Raw genomic sequence first — 11,644 nt, 5'->3', positions numbered from 1 at the left:
GTGCTCATGTGTTGACCGAGCATGTGCATGTGCCTGAGAAAAGCATTAATGCCTCTGAGCCACCATTGTAAGTGCAGATGCTGTTGCTTTTCTCTTCATTGTATCAAATCCTATTTGGGAAAAGGCTCTTCAGAGCCACAGACCTCAGCAAACACAAGTCTGCAAAGGCACCCCATTTTGAGAACAACTAGTGATGTGACAGCCTGGAGATAAATAGCATGCTGCCATCTGTGTGCTCCACAACTCCAAACAAAGCACTTTTCAGAGTGAGCTCAGTGGAGATGAGAAGCTATTAGGTTATTAGCTAGATTCCTGGGGACCTGAAGCACCACACAGAGAGCCACAGACTTGCTGCTGGCAGCATGTCCAGACAATGCAGGCATTCAAACCAGCACAGGACTGAGGGATTCACTAAGTAAACAGTAAGAGAAAGCCAAAAACGGTTGCAAAGACAGAGGTGGATGGTGAAAAGAGCCTCCTGGCCTACATGATCTGTGCTAAACTCACCTTGTGAGATGTCAAAAGATATCTGCATTAAAATGAGAAAGAGTGAGGAGTCTCCATGCCTGAAAAGTGACATTACTCACTCTGTGCAGCTGCTAAGCCACCAATCAGTGACATCCAGCCCAGTGAATTGGGAGAAGAGAAGAATAAAGTAAATACACGTACCACAGCAAAAGGGAATGAGGTGTGGGATTGAACAAAACAAGGTTCTCATACAAGAGAGTTCAAATCACTGGGCAGGTGAAGTACAACCCACCTGCCATGGCCACGCTCTGTAATGACAGAGCATGCTCCATCCCTGGCAGTGTTCAAGGCCAGGCTGGACAGACCCTTGGGTGGCATGGTTTAGTGTGAGATGTCCCTGCTCATGGCAGGGGGGTTGGAACTTGATGATCTTAAGGTCCTTTCCAACCCTAACTATTCTATGATTCTGATGCATAAAGACTCTTGGTCTTTCAGGCTCTTTGCAAGGCTAGCAAAGTTTAAGAATCAAGATATTACTAGGGAGCTGACAGCATTCCCTTCTGCAGCATTTCCTAGGTTTTCATGCTGTGTAAAGCTCACCATGGGTGTGACTGCAAAGCGCAAACCACAGACTTGGACAAATCCAAAATGCTCTGTCACTAAGCGCTCCATCTACCCAGTTTGTGAACACTTCCAGGGATAGTGATTCCACCACTGCCCTGGGCAGCCTCTTCCATTGCCTGACCACCCTTTCGGTGAAGCAGTTTTTCCTAACATTCAATCTAAACTTCCCCTGGTGCAGCTTGAGGTCCTATCACTTGTTACTGGGGAGAAGAGATCAGCCACCTCCTCGTTTTACCTCATCTTACACATGCACACTATATATTACTACGCACTAAAATACAAGGCTTTTTAAAAGGTCAGCAGGCAGTGCTTCAAATCTAGTAAGTCCCAAAGGGAGTGAGACTTATTTGAAGCTTGCAGTCCCCTAGCTCTCAACACAACAATTACTCCCAGGACCCCGTGGATCTTTCTTTAGACAAAACCTAATTTGAGACCCACAGAACTTCCTAGTGCCTCATCAAAAGACAGAAGTCATGAGGTCATTAATAATAATACTGATTCATAACAATAAAATGCCCAAGTCCTGCCCCAAAAGGTACATATTGGCTCATTTGTTTGCTATCTATTTCAGGAATGTCATTCCAAATGTCTCTCCAGTGGGGCTCCTTTTATAACCTGGTTGAGTCTGAGCTGTGGTCAGATATGGGTATGTAGCCCCAGGGGTTCAGGATCTAACTTCCTGCCCCTGCACCCACTGACCAACACCATATGGGTGGGACAAGAGCTGTGCATGTGGGGAGCAATCCCAGGACCTTGTCTATGAAGGGAAGCTTCCGTGGGCTTTGGTCAGGTCCTTGTCAGGGCTTTTGCTGGGGTGGGCGTAGCTGCCACAAGGAAGCTGCTTGATAGAGACGGCTTAGTTCTGCTTCAGGGACACATCAAATTGCAGTGCCTAAGAGATGTTCTGTACAGTCTGTGTTCAGACACGAGAGGATTTCACTTGTAAGTGAACAAGACGCAGGACATGTTCTCCATGTGATGAAAAGGGCTGATATCAAAATGTGACATAGATAAACATAGCATAGCCAACAGGATGATTCATACAGCACATGCACTTTCCAGCAGGACTCCTTTATTACCATGACCTTGACTCTTGTGCTGCATTTTATATGGAGGTGGAGACACAAAGCAGCATGCTTAGTTCTAATTAGCTCAGGAACTAAAACCACCAAACCCTGCTTTCAGAATACCTCGAGTGGAATTGAAATTTGGTCACAGCGCAGAATCTGGTCGGCATATAGATTAGAGGGATCTAGGCACCTAAAAATATTGATAAACCACAGCAATGTCTGACAAGCAGGAATGAGAAAAAAAAAAAGGACGGGAAATGTGATTCTTATGAAAACATCCTGAGAGTTAAAACTGGAACTTTTTAACTGGGCTTTGGAAACATTTGTCTATCACTAATATGGAAAACATTTATCGCTCCTCTCTTTTCTTTTTTTGGCTGTGTTTTTTAGAAGTAAAAGAGTGGTGGGTTGTTTTTTTTATTAAAGATCTGACTTGAAGGAAAGAGCAATGAAATAATTTCCTAGCTCTACCACTGATGTTCTCCTGTGACAGAGAGACATTGACAACTGCATTGTGGAAAGAGGAATAAAACTTTTTCTGCATTTAGTATCATTATGGAGAACATGAGATCTTAGGCATTAAGGTCCAAATTCTGACTCTGAGTAGCTTCTGACAAGAAAGAGGTCTCAACCTTTCCAGTAACAGTAATGTAAATAGAAAGCCAGAGCCCAAGATAATGTGCTCAACCCCCCACCATTTCCTGCAGGAGCCAAGTTGCAGTTTGGCAAAACTAAGGGAATCAGAGATGTAGCCTCCAGGCTGCCAAGTGCTTGTCCAAACCTCTATGTTCAGCAACATAAAAAAAGTCTGATTTGTACCAGCAACAGTGGAAGGTTACATTGGTTTGTTTTCATTTACATTAAAGAGCTCAATCCCTATGTCAGGTGTACAAAACAAAACCAACAATATGGAGAGCTTGCGTCCTTTATAGAAGCACCCACTGAAGGGTTCAGTAACACCCACGAAAGGCACCATTTTCAGCTCCTCTATGTACAAGTACTTCCCATACTACAACCCTCAACCAGAGGAATGGTGACTGAATTTGATGAGAGTCCCAAGACATGCCTCCTTCCTCATCGAAGATGCAAACCGCAGGTGTGCTATTACAACCCCTCAGAGCTGCTTTACTATACAGTCAAGAAACCACATTTAGCAGGTGATTACCATCTCACATTATTCTTAAGGATGCTATTATAATATTGAGGTATGGCAAAACAAAAGACTGCTGGAGAAAGGACTATGAATCTTAACAGCTTGCACCAACCTGGGACAGTCTGAGCAAGTCGTAATGAACCTCAGCTTTAAAATACAGAAAGGAAGCAAAGACTAGGTGCTTGCCAGCAACATCCAGCTTTCTCTTAAGTGTTTCTGAAAAGAGTGGAGTACTCAGACAGTAACACAGGCTACACAAAGCAAAATCATACCAGACACAGAGATTACTGGCTGCATTTCATACATCTGGGTGTGTTTGATTTGCTTACAATGCATTGTTGGGTGTTCTGTTTGTTTTTTTTTTTTGCACTGAACCAGAAAGTGAAATTCTACAGCTGAAGCTATTGAGAAGAAAACTGAAAACCTCCCCTACCAGTATTCCATATGCCTTACTTGCAGAAACTAAATTCACAGAACTATCCCAGCTCAAGCCTTCTTGCTTCCATTCTTTCATGAAGAATTTGCCATACAAATCAGGTGGTGTCACTTCAGCACCAACTTTGACTTACAGCTCCCCCGCTATATACTGTCCTTCCTAGAAATACTTCCTATTACCTTGTAAGGGGCAGAGTACAGAATGGTACTTCGTAATAACGTAGGAGATGGAAAGAGAAGTGACATGGGCTTTTTTCCTAAAACTGAGAGAAAGATCAAGAGCTACTCAAAAGGAATCCACCAGAGAGGACCAAAAGGACTAAAACTATTCATAGGTGACAACTGCTGAACAGTGACATAATTGCAGAAGCACATCTTGCACATACTGGAGACCAGTGAATTGCAGGGCAAACAAAGACCTGAGGCAGGCATAACAAACCTGACTGAGCCCTGAGATACTTCTTCATTTTCACTACAACAGCAGAGGATGAACAATTCTGTAAAGTTCTCAAAAAATTATCCAGGCAACAATAGGCTGAAAAGGAAAAAGAAAAACCCCAATGAGCAAAGAGCACACCAGGAACTGAATTTCAATGAAAGGCATGTTCCTCCTGAATGTGAACAGGAACCCTTTCTTGGATCTATAAATAGATCCAGCTGATGATGTGGGAAGGTCAGATGCAACACTGCTGAAGATAACTCACGTATGAGAACTTTGGCACAGTAATTAAGCAGATCCTGAATCACTCAAGACTGAAGTCCTTGGATAATGAACTGCAAAACGGATATGAATGGATATGGATGCTTTTGTGTGTATGTTTAAGAGCATTAGAAAAAATGCTGGGGGGTTAAGAATGCCCCAAATTTGTCAAAATCTGTGGAAAAAGGGTGAAAAAGGGAAGAAAACAAGATCCTATTAATGTCAATGTGCTATAAATCCATGTCGCTTGCTTGAGGGACATGGACATTTTTCCCCCCTCAAGAATCAACACCCCTTCTACCCTTTCCCCATATTCTTCTTCTGTGGGTGAGGAAGAATGATGCAAGTCTAATGATGCTGAGGGTGGCCATGAAGCAGCACTGCTGCAGTACCAGACAAACACACGCAGGCAAACTACACCATGGAAAAAATCCTAATCACAGGAAAATTACCCAGGCCAAGGGAGAGGACAGGACATATGTTCCTCCCAACTAAAGCATATGAAACAATTTGCCTGTATTGCTGGACACACAACAGCAGCAGAGTTAAACACAGAACATAAAAAGAAGCGCATATGTGTATTAGCTTTCTCAACACTCGTATCTTGCCATCATCACAACACAGCTGAGATTTCCATCTGTAGGTTAAAACTGAGGAGGCCACAACTGTTAAAAAGGACAAAATAAGGCTGTTCTCCAAAAAAAGGGGGGGGGGGGGGGTGTTGGGGAGGGGTGTGTTTAACCTTGCAAATCTCTGACAATCCCACAATTATTTTTTTATATACTGGTTTCAGAGGAGAAGTTTAAAAACATGAACCATAAAGGGTAAGTACCTGTCAGAAGTAACATGATGGGTTAGAACAGCAGTAATTATATGTCACAAGCCACCAGAGAGTCTAGAAAAGTTTAGTCCATTCCATGTTCCATAGTGACTCCTGTGAAGTTTGAGTGATTTACAGAGTGAGTAAAATGGAAAAGGATGCACAAAGGCCTCCGACCAGCCAAAGCATGCAATGAAATACCGCCCATCTTCAACAACAGACAATGCAGGTGCTACTCTTTTACACCTAAATTTATGAGCAGACAGCTGGACTGAAAGCAAAGCAGTTTTGCTAGACAACAGATACTGGGACCATGCTAAGAAACAGCTTCCTCTGCCAACTGTTTCCTTTAGTAAAACTCATAAATAGCCCATCCTCCAAGCACTTTGTCTAAACCCAAATGAGAGCACGAGTTGAGTATGATCTCTGCAGTCCTGTGTGTTATGTTTTGTTCCAAATCCATCAGGAAAGGCAGCCAGCCTGGTGGCTGAGCAGCACAAAAAGTAGGCTGGAGGGCAAAACTGAGAGCTTTGAAATAAGAGTACGAGTATATTAAATGCAAAGAAAGCACATGCACGCTATAAAAGCCTTACGCTTTTCTAACTCACTGAAGCAAGGTGGGTTTGTAGAAGCACACAGCATTCCCCTAATTGCACCATGTGAAGTACAGAAAGGTTTTGCTATTTGTTCTTATGCATTACAGTCATAAAAGCCTAAAATCCCACCTGTCTATTCAGCCAGCGGCAGTCTGGCTCCATCAAGGCTCCCATCCACCAGCAAGGTGCAGAGCTCTATGGACCCGAGGAGGTTACCACCCCAGCCTCCCACGCTGCTGCTCATCAATCAGATGATGAATGGCTGCAGTTTGCAGTCAGGAGTTTTAAGGCAAGCAAACAGCAGTGATAATTTGGTTCAGAACATCACGCTGCGAACTGAATGATTCAGCAGCTGATTCACAGTCCCTCAGCTGTCCAGGAATGGGGCACGGGGTGGGGTGGGCGGCTGGGATCTGAGATGTCACCCGTGCTATGCCATCCCCATCAGTGAATCAGAGCCCTGACACTCATAATTTCTGTAGCATACTTTGTGCCTCACGCGTACTTCACACTGAAGAAACAGAAAATCTATGTTGTCAATAGAGATGGAAGCAGATTCCCCTACGCTGTCATTAGAAGAGTATCACTCATTTCAAAGTGGTAATACACACCCACTAACCTTGGGGAACATGTTCCATTTTATGCGACAAGGATGTGAACCTCTGTAATCCTAACTTATCTCAAGTGACCTAGGGCAACAGATTTACCTTCTCTATCTGCACGGGCAGTAGCTAAGCGTGGGTCTGAACTAGTTCATGATGATAACTAGTTTCATCAGGAACTCTTCACAGATCCCTGCACAGTCAACAGAGAAAGAATCTTTTCAGTGCATAAACATGGCAGCTGGGACCTTGGGTCTCCTTCTGACTCTGCTACAAGCTCCACACGTGGCTTGAGTCAAATCACTCAGTTTCTCATTAGTGCATTCCTGTGCTTGGCAGTACAAAGAGGGATTAGTGTGGGGTTATTTCCTTTCATTAAGTTCCAAGATCTTTTTTCTAAAGGGGTACTGAAGGTGTATCACACTATATTAATGCCAAAAGCACAGTACTAGCCTTAAGCATGAAGCTGTCTTGACACAGTTCCTTCTTCAACCTCATCAAAGACAGACACCTTCTGAATCCAAAAGATATTGCTCTTTGCAGACATCCATGCTTGGCCTTTTGGGAAACCTACAGTACGCTTCAGAAGAAAGCACCATTCCCTTTTATAATCGTAACAGAAAGCTAAGTTATAATTTAGAACAGCAGGCTGTAATAGTGTTAAATAACAGCACTTAAATGTAATTTAACTGGCTCTACCTAAAACCTCATCACCATACGTCTCTTTTTCATTTAGATGATGCAGTAAAAATGCTGGTTTAAGGTGAACAGTTCACATAATCTCTGGTTTTCCATTTTCTAAGACCTTATGTTTCCATAAACAGAATTTTTATTGACACATGCATAGGTTGAAACCTGTGTAGTTTCTGTAGTAGAAATACTTCAATTAAAAAACCACAGCAACAAAAAAACAAATACACCTTCTAACACCTAGGTTGAAGATAAGAGAGATGGTCCCACTTTAGCACTTAAGAAAGCAAATACAGCTCTGTATACAGATCAGCAACACTTGCCTCACACCCATTTATACCTGGGCTGAACGTCAGCCAGTGGTTTCTAGACCAGAGCTGGGTCTGAGGTATAGGTACCTGTAAAACAGCTAGCTACAGTGAGCTTGACTGACTCCTTGGGAAATCAAGAAGTCCAGCCAAACAAGAAGAATCAAGTCTAGCCAAACTGACTGGAGAGGGTTTTTTTTCCCTAGTCTAGGTAGGGCCATAGCAGGAATCTCCTCCACTCACACACTGCAAGCGTTGATTTGTGTCAGCCTTTGAGATCCAGCAGCAATTCTCATGCTCGACTGGAGGTGGACCCTTGGGCTTTGAGATTAATGGGTCAAAGCATCCTTGCCTTGAAACAATTACACCTATTAAGTCAACACACAGTAGTTACGGTATTGAACAAACATATACCAGCTCGGGTTGTGAAGAGATCATTGTAAACGCAGCCTAATGGTGTCTGAATCCCTGAAGCGTGTTTGAGGGAGGATCAACCTGCAGCCCTGATGGGCAGGTTCTGTCAGGTCAGCGTGCTGCTTTCATGAGGAAAGCACCTGGCCTTGTATCAATGAGACCAATTATCTCAGAAAATATCCCACTCCCCAGTCTGACTCAAGCATATTTATCCTCTGTCTTGCTGCTTATGAATCTAAGTGTCTCACTGTGCTGGCTGATGCAGACTCACAGCTTCCCAGGCTCACCTCTCACCTGGCAAGTAACCTGGTATTTCTGGCCCTATTTCCAGATGCAACAAGACACAAGCAGAGCACTTGGCCCTGTAGGAGGGGCAGGTGACCTGGGGAACATTTTACTCTTGGTAGAAGATGCATTTTAATGAATCAAAACAGTCAAAACACGTGGATCTGAATCATGGAATGCAATTCTAGAGCTGCCTAGTTAAGAGTGAGCTGCATTGTTTCCATGATCCTGTTAATCTTCTAATTAAGAACACTGCCATACTGAATACTACCAGTTCATGTTCCTCACTATAGTGATTCCAGTTTTTTTTTTAATACTACTTCTCACAGCAGCTATAATGGAGAAATTCGCAATAGCTTTCAGCAAGAGGTAGTCTTTGCCTCCTATTTGTATATTAGGCATTGTCCTTGCTGTGGCTGCTAAATGAGTCTCGAACTTTTGTTTGCAAGCTCATTTTCTAGCCAAGTGTTTATTAGATGATGTGGCTCAGTCCCACAAACCCACACCAAGTAAAGGACACTTGCCAGGGCTTGCAGAGTACACCTGTATATCTACTAACATTCGGGAAAAGATGCTTAAGTATAATCCAGGACAAATTCTGCCTCCTTCACTGAAACATAGGCAACCTATGCAAACCAACAGCTTCTCCTGTACTGCCCAACCATCTACTGAACAGCAGAAAGTGCTCAAATGACTGGAGAAAAGGAAGATGTGTTGAGACAAAGGCAAAATTAGCTTTTTATTTAGAAACACTGCATAAAGATATAAAGAAATAAATGGTTCAGATCATCTAAAAAATTGAGAGCTGACTTCTGCCATGCTGACCATGCTTTAAATGAAGACCATACTTCAAATTAAACCACTTATGACAGCTACTCTGCACAATGCTGGAGCTTTGACGCTGATCTCTCCAAATGGGTGAGAATGATCACAGTTAATGGAAGTTGTCAGCCCCACAAACTAAGCAGGGACACAGTTGCAAAGAAGGACACACCCACATCAGGGGTGTGCAAGAGAGATGAACACCACAAGCTCGCTCTTACCCATGTCATTTTACTCAGCTTCCCCCACGTTTTCAAAGCATAATGGCATTCCGGTTAGAATCCGTACTAGCTCACTGACTGCAGCCTGCACAGAAAAAGTTTCTTAACCCTCTGATTTACACAGGAAATCTCTGGGGTGCGAACCATCCAACATTTCTTACACCTCCTCTCTTTGCACTAGGTGCCTAGAGCTTGATATTCAGAAAAGCTTACAGCCACGATGTGTCTCTGTTATCAGAAGCATTCAGCATCTTTGACCCCAAACATCACTTAACTCTTCCATGGATGATCACTTCAGAGGTGCTTCAGAGTACCGGTTCTAATAAGTTTTAACCATTTAGCATTGTAGCACTTTCCCAAGGGTAACACCAATGCCCAGGTAGCCATGTGGTCAAAGGTAGCTAAGAAGGATCCTGCCCATGTTGTCATTTCTTTTTTCAGCTCACATTCTTTCGCTGGTGGGGTATTGTTGAACTGTGCCTGTCATTTCTGACACGGGTGTGACAGCAGCTCACCCTACAGACCATGAACAGGTACAGTGATTCACTGCATTCCCCAAGGGCTGTTTAGATAACTCATACAACCGGAGCACGCGTAACACCTCACTGTGCTGCCCCCAGAAACCTCCACAGAAAGAAACCATGAAGAGCGTGTATCAGTGGGGATTCACTGTACCATACTAAAAAGCATTTTACCCAGTGTGTGGCACTGCTATGAGCTTTAACCCCCAATAACACAATAATTTATTTCCTCTTTCACAAAGAGTTAAGAGAACCTATAATGGCTTGTTTCAGTCCTGCATGTTTAAGGGAGTAATATCCCCATCACTACCCTAAAATCAGAGCTGGGTTTTACTTATTAAATCTCTCCAGCACAGCCCACCAGTTAGGCACTTGTCTTGAGTATACTCAGCATTGATTTTCATCTGATTACCAGCTTCTCTCCAAGACATCTTATTTGGAAGCTGTAAGATAAGTCTGAAGGACCCATCCCTCAAACGCTGCTCTTGGCTTTCAAAACAAAGAGACAGAATAGAGACTTGGTCCTGCTTGCACAAGTTTCCATTTCTCACACACAGCATGTTGTGTTAGTCCACCGCACCTGCAATCTCACTGGAAGCAGCCCCTCCACGCTTCCCACTTAGACAGATAGCTGTCTACCTGAGGCACAGAGGACCTCTTTGTTCATGGTTATTTTGACTTCTCAGGCCATTCTTTTCCTTTGAGACGAGTCAGCTCTCATTTGCTGCATTCAGCTCCTCTGAAACTGTTTTCCTTATTCCTCAGTGCTATATTTAGCTTTACACACAGGCAGACAGGGAGGCACTGCTTGTTGTTAGGACTGCCTTAGTTTACAGACTGGCCTAGGCGCAGTAAATGTCACTGATAAGCAACACATTGGCCTTGGGTCATTTAACAGCCATTCTCCATCTGCCCCTGACCTGTTCCCACCTAATCCACCACGGGCGGGGACTTAAAGTTCTACCACATTCACACACAGCAGAAGCCCAGCAAAAGAGAAGCTCATAAACACACTTGGGTGACACCCCCCCCCACCTGTCCTGCCACACACCCATTTTACACAGCCCTACAACCACAATCTGGCACATTACTGCATTTTCATCCCTCCCATCCAAAAAAGCATCCATCAGTTGAACTGATGGGCGTAAGAAAGAACAAACGGGGAAAGCTTCTCCCAGGACTACAGCCACAGAAAGATCACATCTTGCAGTTTTAGGACCCCGTTCCATCTTAATATAGGGAAGGGCGCAGGGAGAAGGACCCAACCACAGCACTGCTAAGTGCTTTTTCTGCTGTTTTTTTTTTTTTTTTTGCTGGGTTGGTCTCTCTCCCCTTCCGACTATCCTGATCTCCCAGAAACAAGCATCTCTGGCTGTACAGAACCGGGTAGATTGTAAGGATATAAACACCAGAAGGAAAAAGGCCATCCTGTTGGGACTAGCAAGCAGACGGAGAGATAGATAGATGGATGGATGGATGGATGGATGGATGGATGGATGGATGGCCAGACTCACATTCGAATGCTGCAGACACCCCGGACAGTACCTGAAGTGTCCGCAGGATCTCCCAGTCCCAGCCGCTGCTCTACTGCCTGCAGGAGCACATCGTCCACAGCTTGGCTTGGTTCGGCTCGGTTCAGCTCGGGTCGCCACAGTACAGCCCGGCACGGCTTGGCTTGGCTTAGCCTGGCTCAGCTCCCCACGGCCGCCTTCGCCGCCGCTCCCCTCCTCTGGACACCGCGGGCGGAAGGCGGAGCGCCGGGAGGCGGGAGGGCTGCTTCCCCGCCCCGCTCCGCCCCGCCGGGCACACATACACGGTACTGCCTCCCACCTTGTGTTTTCAGCGCAGGGGATTTCCTAAGCGCAGCGCTGTTTGTCCGTTCAGCGGCCCTCTGGGGCTCTGTCCTTCCAGGACT

General features: G+C 44.5%; 1 protein-coding gene across 4 annotated transcripts in view; it reads right to left on the bottom strand.

Moving 5' to 3' along the window:
* The window catches only part of RASGEF1B (RasGEF domain family member 1B), a 29,628-nt gene extending 18,265 nt beyond the window's left edge, over nucleotides 1-11,363 (bottom strand). Inside the window, exon 1 of one of the 4 annotated variants that reach the window (XM_061350868.1) lies at nucleotides 11,275-11,363. Coding sequence is in view for 2 of the 4 variants with exons in the window: in XM_061350870.1 (XP_061206854.1) it covers nucleotides 5,996-6,040 (45 nt within the window). In the remaining 2 variants the exon portion in view is untranslated. Of the gene's footprint in view, nucleotides 1-5,282; nucleotides 5,425-5,995; nucleotides 6,214-11,274 lie in introns of those variants that run through there. The other 3 variants (XM_061350870.1, XM_061350867.1, XM_061350869.1) reach the window with 3 other exon arrangements.
* Between the last annotated feature and the right edge of the window lie 281 nt (nucleotides 11,364-11,644).

Source organism: Neopsephotus bourkii, unplaced genomic scaffold (assembly GCF_033783945.1).
Source record: "Neopsephotus bourkii isolate Nb327-2 ecotype Australia unplaced genomic scaffold, CSIRO-AGI_Nbou_v1 NB_547, whole genome shotgun sequence".
Lineage (NCBI taxonomy): Eukaryota > Metazoa > Chordata > Aves > Psittaciformes > Psittacidae > Neopsephotus > Neopsephotus bourkii.
The sequence above is the reverse complement of the archived record's forward strand: the minus strand, read 5'-3'. Positions and strand labels throughout refer to the sequence as shown.